This window comes from Salvelinus fontinalis, chromosome 18 (genome assembly GCF_029448725.1).
Source record: "Salvelinus fontinalis isolate EN_2023a chromosome 18, ASM2944872v1, whole genome shotgun sequence".
NCBI lineage: Eukaryota > Metazoa > Chordata > Actinopteri > Salmoniformes > Salmonidae > Salvelinus > Salvelinus fontinalis.
Window position 1 is genome coordinate 6,881,987 of NC_074682.1, and position 27,993 is coordinate 6,909,979.

The following is a 27,993-nucleotide window of genomic DNA, read 5'->3' on the forward strand; positions in this document are numbered from 1 at the left end:
GTGTGTGTGTGTATGTATATATATATATATATGACTGTGTGTGTTGACTTCTGTGTTTATGTGAGCAACTGTGTTACTTTGCAATTCCCCTATCTTGTGGTTCTGTCCTTTGTAAGCATTCATTCTCACCTTCATGCAGCGGAATGAGAGATTCCAGGGTTCCGAAGATCTGGTTGAGCTCATGTTCTGTCATAATGGACAGTTTCAGCATTGGGTCATGGTACGCCTACAGGTACAGAGAAAGTAGAATGTTAAGTTGGAACCGCAGCAATGCAACCCGACACTATTTTTCTCACTTGTTACATTACAACAAGTTTTAGAAGCACTAAAACCTGAATCAAGTGTGAGCCCTGAATATGAAAAACCCTTGGTGTTTTTCCAAATGTAGACATCCATGTCATAAGATACGAATAAATAAGTGTTTGATACGCTACTTGATCATAGCTCAGACGTAATATAAAACACATCCAATATTAGTGGAAAAAAACTTTATCCCCTTAACAAAACAGCACTAAAAAAAGGCAACGGACGTCAAATGGGGCGGCAGGTAGCCTAGTGGTAGGGCATTGGACTAGTAACCGAAAGGTTGCAAGATCGAATCCCCAAGCTGACATGGTAAAAATCTGTCGTTCTGCCCCTGAACAAGGCAGTTAACCCACTGTTCCTAGGCCGTCATTGAAAATAAGAATTTGTTCTTAACTGACTTGCCTAGCTAAATAAAAGGTTTAAAAAATTTAAAAAAACATCTCCATCAGATATAAAATGTATTAGACATATAAATAAACTAAACATCTGTTGGCATATTGTTGTACATCTACTGTAATGGTCAAAAACACACTCCACAGGGGGTCTCAAATGTGTGATTGTCGGAGCGCAGGGGAAACTGGAGCCTGGCTGATCAGCAGGGTAGAATAACTCAGCTGTGACACACTCAACGAAAAGGGAAATTATCTTTATTGGAAAAGCAGATTGTACCTTCTTGGCCAGCTTCAGATCCTCAACGAGATCCTTCTCCCCTCGAGAAAGCTCAAAGATCGCCTGCAAAACACACAAAGACAGAAGATAGGCAAAGAGAGAACTGTGAAACAAGGGTCTCCACGTAGACAAACAGCTCAGTGAGAAACAACAATTCATGCATCACCTACAAAATATTAAAACATGCAATCTTTTTCTAGAAAAAGGAGTTGATATGAAATATGCGTGTTTCACAACAGTGACAGGCAAATCTGAAGCCACAGGACCCCACTGACCCCTGACCCCTCAATACTTCCCAGTGCACAGATGGATTATTTTCTAAAACACCCTATTCCATTTTCACAGTCCTTTGATGTCTACTCTGTGTGGCCTGAGAGGTGGAGTCCCAGTTTGAGTGGAGGGTGGTGGGCATGTTGTTTCAGACAGGCCTAACTAATGTAAACTGTGAAAACTGGAGTTATATGGCATTTGATCCTCTAGTCTAGACTCTCCCCTCTGACTATGCTCTGGTAGAGTGGTGAACCAGATGGAGAATCAATGGAGCCCCTTCACCCACTCCTGCTGCTCCTCTTAACAGTAACTGTCCAGTGAAAATACTAACTTTTAAAAGTGAGGTTATGTTAACTCGTACCCAAATAATCTTGTTGACTCATCCTATACTCGTATGTGGCCAAAGCATAAATTGAAGAGAAAACACACACAAAAAAAACTCAAACTTGTATCTCAAACAGACCGTTTAAAAATTGCTTGCCTTTACCGTCGAGGATGATTTTGGTATTTTATTAGGATCCCCATTAGCTGTTGCAAAAGCAGCAGCTACTCTACCTGGGGTCCACACAAAACATGACATAATACATAACAGCTCAAGGACAGAACTACATTAATTTAAAAATAATAATAATAAAAATAAAAAGGCACACAGCCTACGTATCAATACCAATAGAAAAAAAATATCTAGGTCAAATAGGGGAGAGGCGTTGTGCCGTGAGGTGCTGCTTCATCTATTTATGAAACCAGGTTTGCTGTTCATTTGAGCAATTTGAGATGGAACGGAGTTCCATGAAATAATGGCTCTATATAATACTGTACGCCTTCTTGAATTTGTGCCGGATTTGGGGACTGTGAAAAGACCCCTGGTGGCATGTCTAGTGGAGTAAGTGTGTGTCAGCTCCGTGTAAGTTCACTATGCAAACAATTTGGGATTTTCAACACATTGTTTCTCATAAAAAGAAGTGATGCAGTTAGTCTCTCCTCAACTCTTAGCCAAGAGAGACTGGCATGAATAGTATTTTTCAGCCCTGTGATTACAATGAAGAGCAAGACGTGCCCCTTGCAGCACTACCGGACAATAATCAAGATAAGACAAAACTAGAGCCTGCAAGACTTGCTTTTTGGAAAGTGGTATTAAAGTAGAGCATCTCTTTATTATGGACAGACCTCCTCCCATATTTACAACCATTGACAAGTACATTAGTGTAGTTTGAGAAACAGACACCTCACAAGTCCTCAACTGGCAGCGTCATTAAATAGTACCCGTAAAACAGTGAAGAGGAACTCCAGGATGCTGGCCTTCTAGGCAGAGTTCCTCTGTCCAGTGTCTGTGCTCTTTTGCCCATCTTCATTAGCCAGTCAGATATAGCTTTTTCTTTGCAACTCTGCCTAGAAGCATTCGGAGTTGCCTCTTCACTGTTGACGTTGAGACTGGTGTTTTGTGGGTACTATTTAATGACTTGTGCGGCGTCTGTTTCTCAAACTAGACACTAATGTACTTGTCCTCTTGCTCAGTTGTGCACCGGGGCCTCCCACTCCTCTTTCTATTCTGGTTAGAGCCAGTTTGCGAAGGGAGTAGTACACAGCGTTGTACGAGATCTAAAGTTTCTTGGCAATTTCTCGCATGGAATAGCCTTAATTTCTCAGAACAACAATAGACTGACGAGTTTCAGAAGAAAGTTGTTTGTTTCTGGCTATTTTGAGCATGTAATCGAACCAACAAATGCTGATGCTCCAGATACTCAACTAGTCTAAAGAAGGCCAGTTTTATTGCCTCTAAAATCGGTACAACAATTTTCAGCTGTGCTAACATAATTCCTAAAGGGTTTTCTAATGATCAATTAGCTTTTTAAATTATGAACTTGGATTAGCTAACACAACGTGCCAATTGGAACACAGGAATGATGGTTGCTGATAATGGGCCTCTGTACACCTTTGTAGATATTCCATAAAAATCTGCCGTTTCCAGCTACAAGTCATTTACAGCATTAACAATGTCTACACTGTATTTCTGATCAATTTGATGTTATTTTAAATGGACAACATTTTTTTGCTTTTCTGTCAAAAACAAGGACATTTCCAAGTGACCCCAAACTTTTGAATGGTAGTGTATATACTGTACCTTTATACCATCTATTGCACCTTGCCTATGCCGCTCATCCATACATTTATATGTACATATTCTTATTCCATCCCTTTACTTAGATTTTTGTGTATTAGGTAGTTGTTGTGGAATTGTTAGATTACTTGTTAGATATTACTGCACTGTCAGAACTAGAAGCACAAGAATTTCGCTATACTCACATTAACATCTGCTAACCATGTGACCAATAACATTTTATTTGATTTCAATTTGTCAATGCCAGGAGGTTTGTCATTATCGATCGTAAACAACACTTTCCACCTCTCCCACACTACTATAACTTTACAAATTCAAACTTGCAATGCTTTTCTTTCATCAATTGTTTTTTTATGCATGAATACGATGGCTCATTGTTGACATTTCCTGCCTAAGTTTTCCCACTTTGCCAATGAAGTAATCATTAAAATAATTTACAACATCAAATGGTTGTGTGATGAATAAGCCATCTGAATTTGATAAGATGGAGTTGAATGTCTTTCTGACCATACCTTGAGTAAATTACATTTTTTCCCCCATCATTCTTTATATCATTGATCTTAGCTTCATAATAGTTTGTTAAATCACAATTTCTCAATTTGCAGTAAATCAGCCAGTCAGATGTACAGCTAGACTTATTAGCCACTTCTTTTGCCCCATCTCTTTCAGCCATACATTTTTTCAATTCCTCATCAATCCATGGAGCCTTAACAGTTCTAACAGTCAGTTTCTTAAATAGGTCCATGTTTATCAGTAATTGGAAGAAGCAATTACATAAATTAATCAAGTGCAGCGTCTGGATGCTCCTCATTAATCACATCATACCAACAAATTTTAACATCATCCACATAAGAGGCACAGCAAAATCTTTTGTAAGATCTCTTATATACTATTTTAGGCCCAGCTTTGGAACTTTGGCTTTCCTGGATATAGCCACTATATTGTGATCACTGCATCCAATGGGTACGGATACAGCTTTAGAACAGAGTTCTACAGTATTAGTAAAAATGTGATCGATACATGTGGATGGATCTTGTTCCTGTAGTTTTTTATTAACACCCTGGTAGGTTCACTAATAACCTGAACCAGATTACAGGCACTGGTTACAGTGAGAAGCTTCCTCTTGAGCGGACAGCTTGATGAAAACCAGTCAATATTCAGGTCCCCAAGAAAGTAGACCTCTTGGTTTACATCACATACACCATCAAGCATTTCACACATTATTTAGATACTGACTGTTAGCACTTGGTTGCCTATAGCAACACCCCAAAGTAAAAGGCTTTAGATGTGCCAAGTGAGCCTGCAACCACCACTTCAATAACACTTCTCTAACCATTACAGGGATATGGCTCTGAATATATACACAGCAACACCTCCCCCATAAGCATTCCTGTCTGGTCTGTTGATGTTATCTCCTTGTATTGCTACTGCTGTATCATCAAGTGAATTATCTAAGTGAGTCTCAGAAATGGCTAATATACAGTTGCAAGAAAAAGTATGTGAACCCTTGGGAATTACCTGTATTTCTACATACATTTGTAAATGTTGATCTTCCTCTAAGTCACAACAATAGACAAACAGTGGGCTTAAACAAATAACACACCAATTATTGTATTTTTCTTGTGTATATTGAATACATCATTTAAACATTCCCAGTGTAGGTTGGGGAAAGTATGTGAACCCATCGGCTGATGACCTCTTCAAAAGCTAATTGGAGTCAGGAGTCAGCTAACCTGGAGTCCAATCAATGAGACGAGATTGGAGATGTTAGTTAGAGCTGCCCTGCAATATAAAAAACCTCACAAAATCTGAGTTTGCTGTTCACATGAAGCATTGCCTGATGTGAAACATGCATCGAACAAAAGAGATCTCAGAAGACCTAAGAATAGTTGACTTGCATAAAGCTGGAAAGGGTTACAAATGTATCTCTAAAAGCCTTGACGTTCATCAGTCCATGGTAAGACAAATTGTCTATAAATTGATAGAGTTCAGTACTGTTGCTACTCTCCCTAGGAGTGGGATGTCGCCACGCGCTCTGGCAGCTTTCATGGCTGGGATCAGTTCTTTCCTCGTCTGGCCCACAGCTCCAGGAAGGTACTTGAAGTTCTTGGCTCTTTCCAGAACAGCTACCTTGTCCTTGAACCTCAGAAACTTGACCACTATCGGCCTGGGCCTGTCACCTGGGCCGGTGGTGGTTTTTCCAGTCCTGTGGGCGCATTCCACCTCAATCTTTTGGTGGTCAATCTTCAATTTCTCAGAGATAATTTCCCTCACTTTGTCCTGTTTTTCAGGTCCTGGATCTCTCTAGTCAGGTCATCTTATTTGAATCGTCAAAAACACTGTCGATTCTGCTGGTAGAACAATTTTTATTAGTTTAAAAAATCCTTCAGCTGTGATAGAGACCCCACTGTCCTCAACAGTACTCCCACTGGCTTTGGTCTTTGTCATGGTAGCAGGCAACGTAGGTTACCCCTCGCAGTTAGACAGGGCAGGTCACAGGGAAGATTGAACACAACAAACAGCAGGGGTTTAGACAGCCACAAACCCGGGACAATCCACGGTTCCAGCCACAATGGCTAACCATGTCACGGGCTGCTTTCAAGCCCTCAAGGAACCCCGCTAGCTTGATAGGCTGAAACTAGTTTTGGCCTGCCTGGTGACATCACTAGGCAGTAAATTTGTTCTAAACTTTCAGCAAATAACAACTAGTTTTCAGTTTTCCCTTCTCAGATCACTCCCAGACAGTCCTAGCAAAATCCTTGCTCAAGAAATTGCTCTTTGCTAAGAACCTATTTTTGTTTCTTTTTGACCACTAACACTTTACACTCGTGGGAATTGGCTTATATAGATAGGGCTATATTGAAATGTTTCTTACAGAAAAAATTATGAAAAGCATATGCTTAACCATGGTAGCAATTGAAAAGGAACAGTTTGGAGATAATGGGAAAATTATTAGACCAAAATGTGAGGACAACAGTTCACCTGACAAGACAGAATCCAACACATTACGCTGTTGATTTTATATGCGCATGTTAGATGTACTGTACTATGCCGTATTTGTTGATAACGAAATCTGAACATGTGGGGTAGGTGCAATATAAGACAAAAAAATGACAGGGGTTTGAGTGAGAGGACTAACTGGTGTCTCCCAAGTGGCCACACACACACCTCTCCAAAATGTACACAGTTCCAAAGCAATTTCAATGCACTTTTATGACTCCCAGAATAGTCTTCAACTATAAGGTACTTTTTTGAGCTCTCCTATCTGTGCCGTTCAGAAACTAGAGCGAGCACACTTGTACACACTTACTGTTGTTTACGCAATCCAAAAACAGACCAATATAAATCACAATCTGGGTCAGTTGGGCATGATTTTAAAGCTTGTTCTATTGCCAACATGAACATATTGCCAAAAGCGAAATGATAAAATATGATCTTACAGTGTTAGGCTTTCACAAGGCAATTCAGAGAAACAGATGGTAACTTTGGTGCACATAGAAAGCAGTCATCAGTGCCTTCAGTTGCCAAGGCAAATTTTCTTCACAATTTAAAAATAGTAATAATAATAATAATAATAATAATAAAGGCTCATTCTGTTCAGAACAACCCAGGGTATGACGACATGTAATCTTGTACATCAAACATAGTGATCATAAATGGTGACGCTGATGATTTGGAGACGTGAAGCGCACATGTTTTTGGCTAGTTTGTCTGACATCAAAATCGGTATTTATTATAATCCTCAATGTCTCATCTTTCAAAATAAAATTCTTAAATTTCCAGCATTTCCCTGACATTTTTTTTGCAAAAGTTGCCCAATTACTGGGAGGGATGGGGTCAACTTCTTGTTGCATTCGGTGCTCAAATTCAGTACGTTTGCCAGTCAAAACCCATGCAGCGCTTTGAAGTGCAAAGCCAGACCTCTAACATCATGTATAACATGTTACTGTACAGCCACTAAATCTGCCATTTTCGACCCGTATGAGTTTGAAGGGCTACTTGAAAACAGAGATACTTAATTGTTACCCAGAAATGATTTGATATCAAGATAAAAACAGCTGCACTAGACCTTTAACTAAATGCATTATACCAGTAGCCAGGGCCAGCCCTGGCCTTTTGGGGACCATAAGCGAGATTTTTTACTGGCTCCTGTCTTGACAGCGGAGATAATGTTTTTGTTTTAAAATGTTAATTTCCTGCAATTCTACACATTTTGCTATGACTTATGCCATGTTAATATGATATCAATGGGGGCCCCCCTTGAGGTCATTGGCCCTGATTGATTGCCCAGACGGTATTCAGACATCATTACTACAAGTTTAGATAGCTGGCAAAAAATCATTAGCCGACATGGCTTATCGAGTGACTTACATAACGAGAAAAACTATTGATGAAAATGTCACCTTGTGTATACTACCATTCTAACTCAGTAACGAGAACCCAACTGAGTTCCTAAAAAATATATTTAATTGTTTTGGGGTCGGGGGCCCGGTTTTCGGAAATTGTCCATGGGCATATAAAAGGCCGCTAGTTGCCCATCCCTGGACCTTGGGATTTTCTCTCTTTGGTTTTTGCTATGGGCCCTCAATCTAAAGTCTTCCATGCATTCTAGGAGACGCACATCCTTGGTATAGCCATGCTATTCTAAAAGTTTATGACATGGCCTCCATTTTAATGTCAGTTGAAATCAAAGCCAGAAAAACCTTCCAGCCAAAACTATGCAATAAACTATACAGGTGCATATACAACAGTCTGACAGTATTTCTATTCCTCTGATAGTAACTGTGTACTCCCTTTGTAACCCTGACAGTCTCGTCCATAAGCCGGCTCTCTGGAGACAAGGTTACCCTAGTGTTAGTAGCAGTGCTCTGACATAGTAACCTCCCGTACTACCCCAGTCGAAAAGCTTTCCTCACCTCTTGGCGATTGATCTCCTTGGACGACAGCATCTGGTGTCCAAGCCGCACGTCAAAGGTCTCGCTCCACAGCTTGCTGTCACGCCGCTTGGTGTTGGCAGGCGGAGCCGGCCGCGTCCATGGTCTGGGAGGCATGACAGACTCTGTCCGACTCTCACTGCGGAAGCTGATGGAACGCTGCGGAATAGAGAGAGAGACACACAGGAAGGTGAGTGGTCCTGTGCGAGTGATTGAGAGAAGAGTATGAAAAGACAAAAGATTAGAAAAATTGTCCTTCATAGGACATCAACTAGGAAGGATATAAAAAAAGACCATACCAACACACTTGTTCTCATATGCCACTTACCTTATGTCTGATATCTGTATGTTACTGTACTATTGTCTAGATTATCCTGTCTGTAATGCTATTCTATTCAAACACTCTGCAACAAGTGAGGTCAGAATAATCCAGAACACAACACAACATCATACACAGGTCAGATGAGGGCTGGCTTACTTAGTGGATGATGGTCTGGAAAGTGATTGATTTGGACTTAGAACATAACAGATAAGCTGGCTATGGCTGGGCCTTCTAGGTCGGCCAAACACGCTATTCATGTTTTTTGTAGACATGCATGGTGTAATTTCAATTGCATTGACTCAAAATGGCTGTCTTAGTCATTAGGAGATAAGACATTAAGGGGATACATACTGTGCCTTCAGAAAGTATTCATAGCCCTTGACTTATTCCACATTGTTATGTTACAGCCTAAGTTCATTTCTTTCTCTCTCACCCATCTACACACCCCACAAATAACCGTAATTACAAAGTGAACAAAGTGTTTTTACAACGTTTTGCAAATGTACAAATTAAAATACCTCATTTGCAGTAGTCACATCAATACATGTTACAATCACATTTGGTAGTGATTACAGCTGAGTCTTTCTGGAAAAGTCTCAAGTCTCTCGCTTTGCACACCTGGATTGTACAATATTTGCACATTATTAAAAAAATTATTCAAGCTCTGTCAAGTTGATCATTGCTAGACAGCCATTTAAGTATTGCCATAGATTTTCAAGCCGATTTAAGTCAAAATTGTAACTAGGCCACTCAGGAACATTCAACGTCGTCTTGGTAAGCAACTCCAGTGTATATTTAGCCTTGCGTTTTAGCTTATTGTGTTGCTCAAAAGGTGAATTTGTCTCCCAGTATCTGTTGGAAAGCAGACAACCAGGTTTTCCTCTAGGATTTTGCCAGTGCTTAGCTCTATTCCATTTATTTTTATCCTAAAATACTCCCTAGTGCCATAACATGATGCACCCATCACTATGCTTGAAAATATGAAGAGTGGTACTCAGTTGTGTTTACCCCAAACACAACGCTTTGTTAATGTTAAGTTAATTTCTTTACCACATTACGTGCAGTTTTACTTTAGTTCCTTATTGCAAACAGGATGCATGTTTTGGAATATTTGTATTCAGTACAGGCTTCCTTCTGTTCACTCTGTCATTTAGGTTAGTCTTGTATTGAAGGTCCCCAAGAACACCGTAGCCTTCATCATTCTTAAATAGAAGAAGTTTGGAACCGCCAAGACTTACTAGAGCTGGCCGCCTTGCCAAACTGAGCAATCGGGGGAGAAGGGCCTTGGTCAGGGAGGTGACCAAGAACCCGATGGTCACTCTGACAGAGTTCCACTGTGGAGATGGGAGAACCTTCCAGAAGGACTCCACCAATCAGGTCTTTATGGTAGTGGGCAGACGAAAGCCACTCCCTCAGTAAAAGGCACATGACAGCCCGCTTAGAGTTCGCCAAAAGGTACCTAAAAAGGACTCGGACCATGAGAAACAAGACTCTCTGGTCTGATGAAACCAAGATTGAACCATTTGGCCTGAATACCAAGCGTCACGTGTGGAGCAAAACAGGCACCATCCCTACAGTGAAGCATGGTGGTGGCAGCATCATGCTGTGGGGATGTTTTTCAGAGGCAGGGACTGGGAGACTAGTCAGGATCGAGGGAAAGATGAACGGAGCAAAGCACATAGAGATCCTTGATGAAAAACTGCTCCAGAGCACTCAGGACCTCAGAATGGGGTGAACGTTCACCTTCGAACAGGAAGCAAACAGCAAGGACAACGCAGGAGTGGCTTCAGGACAAGTATCCGAATGTCCTTGAGTGGCCCAGCCAGAGCCCGGACTTGAACCCGATCGAACATCTCTGGAGAGACCTGAAAATAGCTGTGCAGCAACGCTCAGGCATCCAACCTGACAGAACTTGAGAGGATCTGCAGGGAAGAATGGGAGAAACTCCCCAAATACAGGTGTGCCAAGCTTGTAGCGTTATACACAAGCCTCAAGGCTGTAAATGCTATCAAAGGTCCTTCAACAAAGTACTGAGTAAAGGGTCCGAATACTTATGTAAATGTGATAGTTTTTTATATTTAATACAATTGCAAAAATGTCAACCTGTTTTTGCTTTGTCATTATGGGGTATTGTGTGTAGATTGTTTTTATTCCAAATCAATCTAATCCATTTCAAAATGTGGAAAAAGTCAAGGGGTCTGAATACTTCCCTAATGCACTGACTTTTTAAGCAAACGTTTAATCTTGAACCTATTTACGCTCTCCTAACAAAGGGTTGAATACTTAGACTGAAGACATTTCAGCTTTTCATTTTGTATTCATTTTGAGAGAAAAAAAACAATTCCACTGTGACATTATAGGGTATCAAATGTAGGCCAGGGACCAAAAATCTAAATTGAATCAATTTTTATTTCAGGCTGTAACAAAAGAAAATCTGGAAAGTCAAGGGGTATGAATACTTTCTGAAGGAACTGTACTCATGACAAGTTTAACAATACATTATTACCACATCATAATGCCTCAGACCTTCAGGCAAAAAAAAAAAAAAGTTTGTGTTACCAATGATATTTAACACTTTATCTGTAGTGTTTTGTCCTGTGCTCGTATTTGTCAGAATAGTTATTTCAGTAGACTATAAATGGTGGTGTAGTGTTGTACCTGCAGTGTTTGTCCGATCCGCTTCAGAGGTGCAGCCTTGACTGGAGGTATGAGGTTGGCCAGCGATGTAACCCGAGAAAGAGGCTTCACCCGCTTGTTACAGGGCTCCTGGAGAGACCAAAGACACTTTGTGATTAATGTTTGTATCCGACTGTGTTAAATAACAGAGGGGAGACAGCAGATTTTTTTTATTTTATTTTTAACAGAGGAAAGATGAAGATAGAAAAAGGTGGTGGTGGGGCAGATTAAACATGCAGGTTTGTGGAGTCACAGTAGTTAATACCTTCTGTGTCACAATCTCCATTGGATCCCATCAACACCAAAGCTTCAAGACTGGAGCCAGTTTAGGTGAACCAGCAGTACTGACCAGATCTGAGACCAGGAGGATAATATTCATCCTCATCGCACCTAGTCCTCTCTCTATCCCCCCCCGCCCCCGTCACGACCACGGAGCCTCAGCCTTCCTAACCAGCTGTTGCACCGTCAACCAGGGGTTACCCCTGTCCCATCTACACACATCCAAAAACATGTAAGGTCTTCTCCTCTCCTCGGTGCCCCTCAAGGTTACAGTATACAGAGTCAGTCAAACATACAAGGTTTCCTGTAATCAGAACACAGACACAGGTAGCCGGGAAGTGAGCGAGAAATGAAGGATGATGTCTTGTCTGCAACTCCAGCATCTTAACCAGTGAGACGTGCATGTTTCCCTTTTTTCTATGATTCCCCCATCCCCTCTTCATTCCCTCCCTCGTTGTCACCTCTGCAGGTTTCTCAGGCTGTGCCTTGGCTTCAGTGTCCTGTTCTTATCACGACAGACGATTTGACCTTACAGCAGGGAAAAGAGGTTTAGAATGCCCTTTGGTTCCTTCTGCAGCACTCCGTCAGGATAACATTAGAAGATGAGATCCGACCTCCAGTCGCTGCAGTCAGTCGGAATCAGAACAGACTGACGGGAAAATATCTGCAACCTGCAAAACCCCCTTGGCAGCAGCATTATCACTCTATTCTCCCATCCTCCATTCCCCCCCCCTTCTCCTGCTCTCTCCTTGTGACGTCACTGCAGCTATTTGATCAGTATTCTGGGAACACAGTCTTTTCAGACTGGGTACCCCCTTATCACAATTCACACATGCCTGCTTCACACGTTTACACACACACACACACACACACACAATAGATCTGGCTATGCAGGAAAAAAGCAGGGCCATTATGACTCATACAAGATACAGGTAACTGCCAAAATAATGGAAACATTTGAGGAAATGAGGGATACAAAGTATACTGAAAGCAGGTGCTTCGCCACAGGTGTGGTTCCTGAGTTAATTAAGCAATTAATATCCCACCATGCTTAGGGACATGTATAAAAATACTGGGCAGGCCATTCTTTTGGCTACCATGGCTATGGCCCCATTGGACGACAATGCCCCCCATCCACAGGGCACGAGTGGTCACTGAATGGTTTGATGAGCATGAAAAACGATGTAAACCCTATTCCATGGCTGTGTCAGTCACCAGATAGCAACGCAGTTGAACACTTATGGGAGATTCTGGAGCGATGCCTGAGACAGCATTTTCCACCACCATCAACAAAACACCAAAGGATGGTGGAAGAATGAAGTAGCATCCCTGCAATAGAGTTCCACACACTTGTAGAATCCATGCAGGGGTGCTTTGAAGCTGTTCGGGCTTGTGGTGGCCCAAACCCCTTTATGTTGGTATTTCCATATATATATATATATATATATATATATATATATATATAAAAAATATAGCCCTTATATTCTCTCAACTGGAGAGAAATGAGTGGCAGTACAATTCAGACTTTACAAACGGTGTCAATTTGAACAGTATCTATCATCAACTCCAAACGTGATCCATTCCCAGTTAAATCAAACACTACTTGCTTACTTGGGTGCCATTTGTGGTTCAGCCTATTTGCACTATGTAGGGAATATGACTTGTCAGCAGAGATTTATTACTGTGAACTCAATGTTGTTTAAATTCTTCTTATGCAATCCAACCACCATAATCTGCAGACTAACTGATATTAGCGATAGGACCTCGGGCTCTGCCATCTGTTCATGTGGCAATCAATATCATCAGCAGCAGCATCCCATCTCAGTGAAATGCCAGTCACTTAGTCGTTGATCTTTACAGGGGAGAGAGATGAGGGAAAGGGGGATACCTAGTCAGTTGTACAACTGAATGCAGTAAATGAAATGAGTCTTCCGCATTTAACCCAACCCCTCTGAATCAGAGACGTGCGGAAGGCGGCCTTGAAAAATAAATAAATAGACTGATAGTACAGTCGTGGCCAAAGGTTTTGAAAATGACAAATATTAATTTCCACAAAGTCTGCTGCTTCATTGTCTTTAGATATTTTTGTCAGATGTTACTATGGAATACTGAAGTATAATTACAAGCACATAAGTGTCAAAGGCTTTTATTGACAATTACATGAAGTTGATGCAAAGAGTCAATATTTGCAGTGTTGACCCTTCTTTTTCAAGACCTTTGCAATCCACCCTGGAATGCTGTCAATTAACATCTGGGCCACATCCTGACTGATGGCAGCCCATTCTTGCATAATCAATGCTTGGAGTTTGTGGGTTTTTGTTTGTCCACCTGCCTCTTGAGGATTGACCACAAGTTCAATGGGATTAAGGTCTGAGGGGTTTCCTGGCCATGGACCCAAAATATCGATGTTTTGTTCCCCGAGCCACTTAGTTATCACTTTTGCTTTATGGCAAGGTGCTCCATCATGCTGGAAAAGGCGTTGTTCGTCACCAAACTGTTCCTGGATGGTTGGGAGAAGTTGCTCTCGGAGGATGTGTTGGTACCATTCTTTATTCATGGCTGTGTTCTTAGGCAAAATTGTGAGTAAGCCCACTTCTTGGCTGAGAAGCAACCCCACACATGAATGGTCTCAGGATGCTTTACTGTTGGCATGACACAGGACTGATGGTAGCGCTCACCTTGTCTTCTCCGGACAAGCTTTTTTCCGGATGCCCCAAACAATCGGAAAGGGGATTCATCAGAGAAAATGACTTTACCCCAGTCCTCAGCAGTCCAATTCCTGTACCTTTTGCAGAATATCAGTCTGTCCCTGATGTTTTCCCTGGAGAGAAGTGGCTTCTTTGCTGCCCTTCTTGACACCAGGCCATCCTCCAAAAGTCGTCACCTCACTGTGCGTGCAGATGCACTCACACCTGCCTGCTGCCATTCCTGAGCAAACTCTGTACTGGTGGTGCCCCAATCCCGCAGCTGAATCAACTTTAGGAGACGGTCCTGGTGCTTGCTGGAGTTTCTTCGGTGCCCTGAAGCCTTCTTCACAACAATTGAACCGCTCTCCTTGAAGTTCTTGATGATCCGATAAATGGTTGATTTAGGTGCAATCTTACTGGCAGCAATATCCTTGCCTGTGAAGCCCTTTTTGTGCAAAGCAATGATGACAGCACGTGTTTCCTTGCAGGTAACCATGTTTGACAGAGGAAAAACAATGATTCCAAGCACCACCCTCCTTTTGAAGCTTCCAGTCTGTTATTCGAACTCAATCAGCATGACAGAGTGATCTCCAGCAATGTCCTCGTCAACACTCACACCTGTGTTAACGAGAGAATCATTGATATGATGTCAGCTGGTCCTTTTGTGGCAGGGCTGAAATGCAGTAGAAATGTTTTTGGGGGATTCAGTTAATTTGCATGGCAAAAAGGGACTTTGCAATTAATTGCAATTCATCTGATCACTCTCCATAACATTCTGGAGTATATGCAAATTGCCATCATACAAACTGAGGCAGCAGACTTTGAAAATTAATATTTGTGTCATTCTCAAAACTTTTGGCCACGACTGTAGATTAGATACACTATATATATTACACACAAAGTATGTGAACACCCCTTCAAATGAGTGGATTCGGCTATTTCAGCCACACCCATTGCTGACAGGTGTATATATTTGAGCACATAGCCATGCAACCTCCATAGACAAACATTGGTAGTACAAAGGACTGACTGAAGAGCTCAGTTACTTTCAACGTAGCACAGTCATGCAGTATGATGCCACCTTTCCAATGAGTCCTTTAGTCTAATTTCTGCCCTGCTAGAGCTGCCCCAGTCAACTGTAAGTGCCGTTGTGGTGAAGTGAAAACGTCTAGGAGCAACAACGGCTCAGCCGCTAAGTGGTAGGCCACACAAGCTCACAGAACGGGACCGCAGAGTGCTGAAGTGGGTCGCACGTAAAAATCATCTGTCCTCGGTTACAACACTCAGCGAGTTCCAACGGCAGCACAAGAACTGTTCATCAGGAGCTTCATGAAATGGGTTTCCATGGATAAGCAGCCGCACACAAGCCTAAGATCACCATGCGCAATGCCAAGTGTCGGCTGGAGTGGTGTAAACCTCGCTTGCATTGGACTCTGGAGCAGTGGAAATTCGTTCTCTGGAGTGATAAAAAACGCTTCACCATCTGGTAGTACGATGGACGAATTTGGGTTTGGTGGATGCCAGGAGAACACTACCTGCCCCAATGCATAGTGCCAACTGTCAAGTTTGGTGGAGGAGGAATAATGGTCTGGGGCTGTTTTTCATGATGTGGGCTAGGTCCCTTAGTTCAAGTTAAGGGAAATCTTAACGCTACAGCATACAATTAAATCCTAGAACGATTCTGTGCTTCCAACTTTGTGGCAACAGTTGGGGGAAGGCCCTTTCCTGTTTCAGCATGACAATGCCCTCATGCAAAAAGCGAGGTCCATACAGAAATGCTTGGTCGAGATCAGTGTGGAAGAACCTGACTGGCCTGCACAGAGCCCTGACTTCAACCCCATCGAACACATTTGGAATGAACTGGAACACTGACTGCAAGCCAGGCCTAATTGCCCAACATCAGTGCTCGACCTCACTAATGCTCGTGGCTGAATGGAAGCTTGGAAGTCCCCGCAGCAATGTTCCAACATCTAGCGGAAAGCCTTCCCAGAAGAGTGGAGGCTGTTTATAGCATTAAAGGGGGGACCAACTCCATATTAATGCCCATGATTTTGGAATGAGATGTTCGACGAGCAGGTGTCCACATACTTTTGTTCCGGTTGTGTAGATAAACGAGGCTCTAGAGATACAGCACCAGTTTGGACACAGCTACACATTCAAGGGTTTTTCTTTATTTATACATTGCAGAATAATAGCGAAGACATCAACACTCTGAAATAACACATTAAATCATGTGGTAACCCCAAAAAAGTGTTAAACAAAATATATTTTCTTTGAGATTTTTCAAAGTAGCCACCCTTTGCCTTAATGATAGCTTTGCACACTCTTGGCATTCTCTCAACCAGCTTCATGAGGTAGTCACCTGGAATGCATTTCAATTAAACAGGTGTGCCTTGTTAAAAGTTCATTTCTTTCCTTCTTAATGCGTTTGAGACAATCAGTTGTGTTGTGACAAGGTAGGGGTGGTATACAGATGATAGCCCTATTTGGTAAAAGACCAAGTCCATATTATGACAAGAACAGCTCAAATAAGCAAAGAGAAACAGTCCATCATTACATTAAGACATGAAGGTCAGTGAAACCGGAAAATTCCAAGAACTTTGAAAGTTTCTTCAAGTGCAGTCGCAAAAACCATCAAGCGCTATAATGAAACTGGCTCTCATGAGGACCACCACAGGAAAGGGAGACCCAGAGTTACCTCTCCTGCAGAGGATAAGTTCATTAGTTACCAGCCTCAGAAATTGCAGCCCAAATAAACACTTCAGAGTTCAAGTAACAGACACATCAACTGTTCATAGGAGACTGCATGAAATCAGGCCTTCATGGTTGAATTGCTGCAAAGAAACCACTACTAAAGGACACCAATAAGAAGAGACTTGCTTGGGCCAAGAAACATGAGCAATGGACATTAGACCGGTGGAAATCTGTCCTTTGGTCTGATGAGCCCAAATTTGAGATTTTTTTTATCCAAACTGGCGTGTCTTTGTGAGATGCAGAGTAGGTGAACGGATTATCGCCACATATGTGGTTCCCACCGTGAAGCATGGAGGATGAGGTGTGATGTTGCTTTGCTGGTGACACTATCTGTTATTTATTTAGAATTCAAGGCACACTTAACCAGCATGGCTACCACAGCACTCTGCAGCGATACGCCATCCCATCTGGTTTGCGCTTAGTGGGACTATCATTTGTTCTTCAACAGGACAATGACCCAACACCTCCAGGCTGTGGTCTATTTCACCAAGGAAATTTCAATATTTTACCAAGGGAGTGCTGCATCAGATGACCTGGCCTCCACAATCATCCGACCTCAACCCAATTGCAATGGTTTGGGATGAGTTGGACCGCAGAGAGGAAAAGCAGCCAACAAGTGCTCAGCATAAGTGGGAACTCCTTCAAGACTGTTGGAAAAGCCATACAGGTGAAGCTGGTTGAGAGAATGCCAAGAGTGTGCAAAGCTGTTATCAAGGCAAAGGGTGGCTATTTGAAGAATCTAAAAAACACTTTTTTGGTTACTACATTATTCCATGTGTTATTTCATAGTGTTGATTGATGTCTTCTATTACTCTACAATGTAGAAAATAGTACAAAAAAATAAACACACACTTGAATGAGTAGGTGTGTCCAAACTTTGACTGGTACTGTATGTATATATAAAAAAAATACTCCATACTTCAAAAGCAATAATAACACTAAAAATGTGATTCATGTAATTTACTCCTATATCATGACATTTACTTTATGTATTTATATTTTTTACTTAAAATAGTGAAATCATCCGAACCAGTGCAGCGTGGCATTAAATGTGCTCTATCGTGGTAATTCACTATATTGTTTAGTCAACATTTCATAAAAAGATTAAATGTATTCCTTAGGACTCCACATTTTTCAACAGTTTGATTAAATATCCACAACAAACGCGCAACAAAGTAGTAGGGCAGTGTATGTCCTATAAACTGTCTGCCTCCACTTAGTGTGCAAGTACGTGCATGCGCGAAGGTACATTTTCACCGTGTACAAACTGCAACAATTGAATGCAATCGATAATAGTTATATCGCAAATTAAACTCCCTACCTCCACTTCTTTAGCCGGGTGGGTGTTTCTGCTGACTGTCTGCACCTCCAGTGCGCAGTTCATCCTCTTCACGACGAGGTAATAGGGATAATCCTTTGCCACCATGCTGCTGTCACCTTCCCCGTCCACGGAGGTTATAAACGCAGCAGGGTAGTCACATGCACTTCTTCCAGCAGTTACTGTGCTCGCGAAGGTTACGAGAAGTCAAGTTCAAATAGTGTAAAATCAAACCGCTCTTCCTGCCAACTCATCCCAGGCGAGTTGCGTGCGCCTACTCCGCTGTTTGTGGGAACTGCGACTGCCAGGAACGAAATCCTCCTACTATATGCGCTCAGTGTGTAAATTGCACCCAGGATCAGAGAGCGGGTGAGGGCGTCGCGCATTGGAGAGAAATATCTCCTTACCCACATCCGATCTGAATAGAGCTAAACTGAGCTGCAGAATGTGCCCAGCCATGCGTTAGGCCTATGTGCCTTTATACCTTTAAAGCACTGCAGGTGCGTCCGTTTTTCTATTTGCGCCATTTGAAATCCTCTGTCACGATAGACTCTCACGCACACCTCTCCGCTACCCTGTTCTAATAACAGTGTGTTCTGTGCAGTATGGGAAAGCCAGTTATCCTACTAAGAGTAATGTCAGTTAACCCAGAACTAAAGTCTAGCGTAATTGGTCAGACGCTCGATTAAATTCTGGGTCCATACCTGTTAAGCGAACAGATAGAACAAGGATCAGAAGCGGAATGAAGAGCTCCACCCTCTTCTCTTTGCAAGTAACAGGTATCGTGCAGAAAATCTCCCCCCTTTGCCAGAATCCCCCTTCGCGTGAACGCGCACACACTCAAAATCTTCATTGCTGCGACTTGCTTGCTAGTTGAGATTTCTGCTTTGCACTCCGTTGTCAGTTCAGCCAACATTTCACTGATCTTAGTAGCAGAAAGCATTTTTTATTTGTCCTTCAAGGCAGCTGTCTATGATCACGCTAGGCTGCGTTTCATTGTATTTTTAATGGCGTTTTGATCGCGTGGGTGGCAGTCGTAATGTCTGCAGTTTTCGGTTTGGCTATTTGATTCAATTGTATTAGTCTAGCAATAAATCTCTTTGCCAAAAATCGGCATCTCTCCCATGTCTTATTCGACTAGTAGTTGTTCTGAAATATTTATTGCTTGCCTACATTTTACTCCCTCTATGTTTAATATAACACACATACATTAATTATTCATTTCGGTTGCCTATCCTGACAAGAAGTTTGTTCTATAGAAAGCATTTGACTCTGATGTGTGCCACGAAGTATTTGACTCTAATAACACAATTAAGGAAATTAGAAGGGGGGGGGGGGGGGGGGGGGGGGGGGGGGGGGGCATTTTGGCAGGGAAGAAAATGGCCTTGACGAAATCCCCCCTCCAATTATCTTAATTTTGTGGCTAGAGTCAAATACTTTCTGTGGCACACGTTACTGGTCAACATGAGCTACCAAAATGATTATGAAGTGAGGCTTGCAGTCCCAAGATAGAGGGAGGGGAGGGGAGGGGGGATTTTGGCAGGCAAGAAAATGGCCTTGCCAATATCCCCCCTCCCCCCTTCTAATTTCCTTAATTTTGTCACTAGAGTCAAATACTTTCTGTGGCACACATCAGAGTCAAATACTTGTCTCAAAGTCTTGAGACATAAACCTAAATCTGACACCTCCACATGGGGTTCCTTGCCTTGCATGTTTTCCTTTTATGATTTGGTCCAGTCATTATTATAGAAATAAAAGCAGAGAAAACAACATTAATTCAACCCCCTAGTAGCTCGCCATGAACAGCAACAACTTCCGGTTCAGTGAGCAGAGGTGGGGTGCCTTGCACATCACATCTGCAGCTCCTGTTTCAGCCAACAAGAAATGGATCCCAGTTTTAAGTCTTTGTTCTGGAGGGCTGAGAAGTTCCTGGCTTTGTGTTTTCTTAACAGACCAGGGAAGTGTGTGTGCGTATGTTTGTCTGTGCATGTGTGCCTGCATGTGTGTGTGTGTGTAAGAGTGCATGTGTGGACGAGCCCAGGCCCCAGCCAGTCCTCACCCCTAAAGCTACTGCCTGCCTGTAAACAAACACTGGCTTTCATATTGTCACTCAGTGAAGTGTCATTTAACATGTTTAATTCATTCACAAACTTCATCTGAAAGTTTACGTATTGATTATTTTAAATGCAAGAACATATTTTAGAACAGTAATCTCAGTAAGACATTTGCTAACATGATTGCCATTGCTAGCTAGATACAGTTGAAGTCGGAAGTTTACATACAAAGAGTAAAGATTCCCTGTCTTAGGTCAGTTAGGATCACCACTTTATTTTAAGAATGTGAAATGTCAGAATAATAGTAGAGAGAATGATTTATTTCAGCTTTTATTTCTTTCATCACATTCCCAGTGGGTCAGAAGTTTACATACACTCCACGAGTATTTGGTAGCATTGCCTTTAAATTGTAACTTGGGCGAAATGTTTCAGGTAGTCTTAAACAAGCTTCCCACAATAAGTTGGGTGAATTTTGGCCCATTCCTCCTGACAGTAATGGTGTAACTCAGTCAAGTTTGTAGGCCTCCTTGCTCGCACACACTTTTTCAGTTCTGCCCACAAATTTTCTATAGGATTGAGGTCATGGCTTTGTGATGGACACTCCAATACCTTGACTTTGTTGTCCTTAAGCCATTTTGCCACAACTTTGGAAGTATGCTTGGGGTCATTGTCCATTTGGAAGACCCATTTGCGACCAAGCTTTAACTTCCTGACTGAGATGTTGCTTCAATATATCTACAGAATTTTCCATCCTCATGATGCCATCTATTTTGTGAAGTGCACCAGTCCCTCCTGCAGCAAAGCACCCCCACAACATGATGCTGCCACCCCCGTGCTTCACGGTTGAGATGATGTTCTTCAGCTTGCAAGCCTCCCCCTTTTTCCTCCAAACATAACGATGGTCATTATGGCCAAACAGTTCTATTTTTGTTTCATCAGACCAGAGGACATTTCTCCAAAAAGTACGATCTTTGTCCCCATGCTCAGTTGCAAACCATAGTCTGGCTTTTTTATGACGGTTTTGGAGCAGTGGTTATGTCTATATAGGAATAATTTTACGGTGGAAATACACTGCTCAAAAAAATAAAGGGAACACTTAAACAACACAATGTAACTCCAAGTCAATCACACTTCTGTGAAATCAAACTGTCCACTTAGGAAGCAACACTGATTGACAATAAATTTCACATGCTGTTGTGCAAATGGAATAGACAAAGGGTGGAAATTATAGGCAATTAGCAAGACACCCCTCAAAACAGGAGTGATTCTGCAGGTGGTGACCACAGATCACTTCTCAGTTCCTATGCTTCCTGGCTGATGTTTTGGTCACTTTTGAATGCTGGCGGTGCTCTCACTCTAGTGCACAGGTGTCAAACTCATTCCACGGGGGGCCGAGTGTCTGCGGGTTTTCGCTCCTCCCTTGTACTTGATTGATGAATTAACATCACTAATTAGTTAGGAACTCCCCACACCTGGTTGTCTAGGGCTTTATTGAAAGGAAAAAACAAAAACCTGCAGACACTAGGCCCTCCGTGGAATGAGTTTGACACTCCTGCTCTAGTGGTAGCATGAGACGGAGTCTACAACCCACACAAGTGGCTCAGGTAGTGCAGTTCATCCAGGATGGCACATCAATGCGAACTGTGGCAAAAAGGTTTGCTGTGTCTGTCAGCGTAGTGTCCAGAGCATGGAGGCCCTACCAGGAGACAGGCCAGTATATCAGGAGACGTGGAGGAGGCCGTAGGAGGGCAACAACCCAGCAGCAGGACCGGTACCTCCGCCTTAGTGCAAGGAGGTGCACTGCCAGAGCCCTGCAAAATGACCTCCAGCAGGCCACAAATGTGCATGTGTCAGCATATGGTCTCACAAGGGGTCTGAGGATCTCATCTCGGTACCTAATGGCAGTAAGGCTACCTCTGGTGTGCACATTGAGGGCTGTGCGGCCCCACAAAGAAATGCCACCCCACACCATGACTGACCCATCGCCAAACCGGTCATGCTGGAGGATGTTGCAGGCAGCAGAACGTTCTCCACGGCGTCTCCAGACTCTGTCACGTCTGTCACATGTGCTCATGTGCTCAGTGTGAACCTGCTTTCATCTGTGAAGAGCACAGGGTGCCAGTGGCGAATTTGCCAATCTTGGTGTTCTCTGGCAAATGCCAAACGTCCTGCACGGTGTTGGGCTGTAAGCACAACCCCCACCTGTGGACGTCGGGCCCTCATACCACCCTCATGGAGTCTGTTTCTGACCGTTTGAGCAGACACATGCACATTTGTGGCCTGCTGGAGGTCATTTTGCAGGGCTCTGGCAGTGCACCTCCTTGCACTAAGGCGGAGGTACCGGTCCTGCTGCTGGGTTGTTGCCCTCCTACGGCCTCCTCCACGTGTCCTGATGTACTGGCCTGTCTCCTGGTAGGGCCTCCATGCTCTGGACACTACGCTGACAGACACAGCAAACCTTTTTGCCACAGTTCGCATTGATGTGCCATCCTGGATGAACTGCACTACCTGAGCCACTTGTGTGGGTTGTAAACTCCGTCTCATGCTACCACTAGAGTGAGAGCACCGCCAGCATTCAAAAGTGACCAAAACATCAGCCAGGAAGCATAGGAACTGAGAAGTGGTCTGTGGTCACCACCTGCAGAATTACTCCTGTTTTGGGGGGTGCCTTGCTAATTGCCTATAATTTCCACCTTTTGTCTATTCCATTTGCACAACAGCATGTGAAATTTATTGTCAATCAGTATTGCTTCCTAAGTGGACAGTTTGATTTCACAGAAGTGTGATTGACTTGGAGTCACATTGTGTTGTTTAAGTGTTCCCTTTATTTTTTTGAGCAGTGTAGATACTTTTGTACCTGTTTCCTCCAGCATCTTCACAAGGTCCTTTGCTGTTGTTCTGGGATTGATTTGCACTTTTCGCACCAAAGTACGTTCATCTCTAGGAGACAGAATGCGTCTCCTTACTGAGCGGTATGACAGCTGCGTGGTCCCATTATGTTTATACTTGCGTACTATTGTTTGTACAGATGAACGTGGTACCTTCAGGCATTTGGAAATTGCTCCCAAGGATGAACCAGACTTGTGGAGGTCTACAATTTTTTTTCTGAGGTCTTGGCTGATTTCTTTTGATTTTCCCATGATGTCAAGCAAAGAGGCAGCGAGTTTGAAGGGAGGCCTTGAAATACATCCACCTCCAATTCATCCACCTCCAATTGACTCAATTTATGTCAATTAGCCTTTCAGAAGCTTCTAAAGCCATGACATAATTTTCTGGAACTTTCCAAGCTGTTTAAAGGCACAGTCAACTTAGTGTATTTAAACTTCTGACCCACTGGAATTGTGATGCAGTGAATTATAAGTGAAATACTTAAACAATTGTTGGAACAATTGTTGTAAAAATTACTTGTGTCATGCACAAAGTAGATGTCCTAACCGATTTGCCAAAACTATAGTTTGTTAACAATATATTTGTGGAGTGGTTTTAATGACTCCAACCTAAGTGTATGTAAACTTCCGACTTCAACTGTAGATAGCTAAAATGGTTGCCTAGTAACAAAGATGTTTGAGAAGTTCGTAAGAAAATCATTAAATCTTAAGATATTGTTGAGGTATTACAATTACGAACTATCTTATTTTTTTCTTAAGAAGCTTTTAAAGTTTTTGCATAAGAAGTGTTTTGTGAATCTCGGCCCTGCTGTCTTTATCAGCATCATAAAAAATAAATAAAAAAGCATGAGCTGGCGCACACCCAGAATAATAGTTTTGTGTGGAGATGCTGACTAACGGCGAATAAACTATCATAATAAAGAAAGTCGCACACACCATGTATAATCTCCCAGCAATTTAATGGGTATTTACCAACGTTTCAGCATCACTGTGCCTTCCTCAGGGTACCCAAAATCAGACAAAAGAAAATAGTCGTTCTATCCTGACCTGGCTGGCTGGCTGGGGACTTTATAGGATAACTCACTGACCCCTGGATTATGTCTCGGTCCAACCTGTTTTTGTCAGCCATACGACAGCTTCCTGTTTGTTCAGCAATCAGTCTAATAAATAGGTCAATAGATAAAACGCAGGTACAGTGAGATGACACAAATACAAACATGATATACAGTAGGTGATATGATTACTCAAAAGGAGCTCAAGAGGAAAGAATAGGTACAACTACCAAGAATTAGAACTATACTATTCATGTGTCATATTGTGCCTAGTGACCCAGTTGAACTTGTTGCGATGGTGCTCCATTTAATAAAAGATCAACATGGGGACGTGTTCTAATTAGTGTACTCCTACAGTGGACCAGCCCTCTGGCAGTCATTGGCATCACTGTGGGCAATGGTGTTGAAGCACACTACATGAGTAGAATATAATATAACTTTATTGTCCACCCGAGGATTGGCATTTTTCTTTGCATCACCATACAGTAGTAGAACTACATCTGCTGGGAACTTGCAGTTTCTTAATATTCAGAACAACTACAGGGGATTCATGTCAATCCCTTTTTGAGTCACTTTTTCTGTCATTTCTTGCTTATCCATTCTCCAACCTCAAGTGTGGTCCAATGCAGCCGTTTGCAGCCGTTTTTATCACGGTATCAAGCCATTTCTGGGTAACAATTAAGTACCTTAGTGTGATTGTTTTCAATAAAAAAAAATGTCAAAAAGAAACAAAAATAACTTCTTAGCAATGAGTAATTTCTAAAGCAAGAACTAAGCTAGGACTGTCTGGGAGTGGTCTGAGTGGGAAGGGTGTAATGGGGAAAAAAAGAAGCTGTTAATGGCAGAGGTTTATTGGTCTTTAACTAATTTACTGCCGGGTGATGTCACCAGGCAGGCCAAAACCCCATCCCACCACATCTGGCTGAAATTTCAGGCGGTCTTTTCAAACAGCTCTTACACTAAAAGAGCATTATGGTCCTGTGTAGCTCAGTTGGTAGAGCATGTACCGTTGACACCAGGCCGGATGGGACCATGGACTCCTGACTCTGCCATCAGCATGACGCAACAGTAACCGCGATTCGTCGGATCAGGCGATGTTTTTCCAGTGTTGGTGATCGCGTGCCCACTGGAGCCGCTTCTTCTTGTTTTTAGCTGATAGGAGAGGAACCCGGTGTGGTCGTCTGCTGTAATATCGATCCTTGTCACGGATGGGCTGAGTTGTGCGTTCTGAGATGCCGTTTTGCACACCACTGTTGTACTGCGCTGTTATTTGTCTGTTTGTGGCCCGTGTGTTAACTTGAACGATTCTTGCCATTCTCCTTCGACCTCTCATCAACGAGCGGTTTTCACCCACAGGACTGCCGCTGACTAGATGTTTTTCATTTGTCGCACCTTTCCCGGTAAACCCTAGACACTGTTGTGTGTGTGAAAAGCCCAGGAGGCCGGCCGTTTCTGAGATACTGGAACCGACGCTCATTCCATGCTCAAAGTCGGTTAGGTCACTCGTTTTGCCCATTCTAACATTCAATCGAACAGTAACTGAATGCATCGGCGCCTGCCTGCTTGCAAGCCACGGCCACGTGACTCACTGCCTGTAGGAGCGAACCATTTTGATTTTCATAATAAATTGGCCACTGAGTGTAGATTTAAAAAAAACAGGAAAATCCAGTTTTTGACTGCACTGTGTCTTTAAGATATATTTGCTAAAATGTATAAAAAACTGTTTTTGCTTTGTCATTATGGGGTATTGTGTGTAGATTGATGAGGGGGAAAAAACAATACATTTTAGAATAAGGCTGTAGCGTAACAAAATGCGGAAAAAGTCAAAGGGTCTGAAATCTTTCTGAGCGCACTGCAACTCTAGTTCATAGGTACAGGAGTGGAGAACAAGAACGTTCCAGAAGTGCGTGCAGAATAGAAATTTGCTTGCTAAGGATAGCCACCTCATTCCTGAAAACCTCCGCACACAAACAATAGCCACAAGGGAAATCAAGATGGTCAATATTGTCCCGGACGAGAGCATAACAAACATAGCTTCTACAGCGCTGGAAATGTTCGTTAGCTATTCCAGGCAAAGCGGGCTCCATTGCAACCTAGCTAGCTATCTGGTAGCAGGTGTTGACACAAACTCTTATGAACAGAATAAAAATAAATACCATTTCGGGAAAACAACAGGCCGAAACAACAAGTCGAGGCGCAGGAGGTATCTGAGTTCGTGACAGGAGTTTGTGACAGGAAATGACATGCTAGATTCAGCTTGCGATTACATCCTGTTTTCAGGTGGAGAAAGAGTTGAGATGAGAGGAGAAGAGGAAGCTGATGATGATGATGATGAGTAGACTGCAAAATAAACAATGTGTTTGTCACAGGGCCGGGGGGGACGGGGAGGTGTCTGTGTCTGTGTCTGTGTGTCGGTCAGATGTCAGGACTGCTACACGGGTCAACGACTCCGTGTAAAGGCAGAATAGTATCCATCCAGCTCTCCGTATCACATTTCAATAGGACTTGACTCGACTAGCTGGTCAGTGTGAACTTTAAAGTTGTGTCAATATGGACAATCAATACACAAATCAAGTTATGTTAAAACAGCTAATCAAATAAAAAAAACTGATTTTTATGGTTGTTGGCAAATATATGTGAAATCTCAGAGACTTTGATATATTGTTTATACTCTGCTCAAGCACCCTACAGGCCCACTGCTGATAGACATCTGACCTCAGCTGTTCTATATATATTTTTTAAAACATACATTTTACATAATGGTTATAAGCAAGCAGTATTTATTTTAAATACACTTACATATATTTCTTTATGCAAGTCTACTAACCTCATTTCCCCCCAAAGTGGGTAAATGATGTGTGATTAAAACAAGAAGTCTGAATAGCAGGAAGGATGTGTGATGATTACAGTATGTTATCCAACAGCCCTTTGTGCCCTTTTCCAGCCTTCATCAGGGTTAACAAAGATCTATTAGATATTCCAAGACTATTTTAAGCGTGTGATTTTTTTTCTCCCCTTATTCAACAACATACTAGAGCAGTCAGTCAGTCAGACCGGCTTTCTGGACCTGACTGAAACCTGTGTCAGTTTGTTATCAGTGAGAAAGGAACATCGGATCTGATGGTGTTCTGAAGGCACGCTATTAATACATGACCTTTATGATAACCTTCCACCCACCAGAGAGATCAAATGGCAGCTCTGCAGATCCATGTCAGTCCGAGCAGATCATGATAACTCTTCACACCCCATGCCTGTACAAAAACCTGCCCTCTGGCACCTGTATTAATCTGAAAGTGACTTTCAAACAACATTGAATGAGGGAACACAAGACAGATTCATGTTTCTATATTTTTATAATTTTTTTTAAATAGAAAGTATTGGAAACCTGGATGTGAGTCAGATAGATGTCATTTCTGACCTATCCAACCAAATATTCTATCTCTATGGTCTAAGTTCTGAACACTGAGGGAGCTCAGCTCAGTCAAGCTTGTCTGGCAGGGTTGAGTAATGCTGTGAGCCTGATGAAGTGCAGAGTGAAGCAGTCGACTGAACTTCCTGCATATTACATTGGTCTGATGCTCTGATGAGTGGAGATGAGAGACTGTGCTAATTAGCTAGGGACTCACACAGTCCCGTGGTGTTGAGAGGAGTGTGTGTGTGTGTGT

General features: G+C 42.5%; 1 protein-coding gene across 4 annotated transcripts in view; it reads right to left on the bottom strand.

Annotated features, from left to right (window-relative positions):
• LOC129814868 (rho guanine nucleotide exchange factor 3-like) overlaps nucleotides 1-27,993 on the bottom strand; it is a 96,930-nt gene that overhangs the window by 8,034 nt on the left and 60,903 nt on the right. For 2 of the 4 annotated variants that reach the window (XM_055867977.1, XM_055867978.1), the window contains 4 exons: nucleotides 11,279-11,386; nucleotides 8,281-8,457; nucleotides 976-1,038; nucleotides 130-226 (listed from right to left, as the gene is read on the bottom strand). In XM_055867977.1, coding sequence (XP_055723952.1) covers nucleotides 130-226; nucleotides 976-1,038; nucleotides 8,281-8,457; nucleotides 11,279-11,386 — 445 coding nt within the window. Of the gene's footprint in view, nucleotides 1-129; nucleotides 227-975; nucleotides 1,039-8,280; nucleotides 8,458-11,278; nucleotides 11,387-11,561; nucleotides 12,314-18,337; nucleotides 19,328-27,993 lie in introns of those variants that run through there. The other 2 variants (XM_055867976.1, XM_055867980.1) reach the window with 2 other exon arrangements.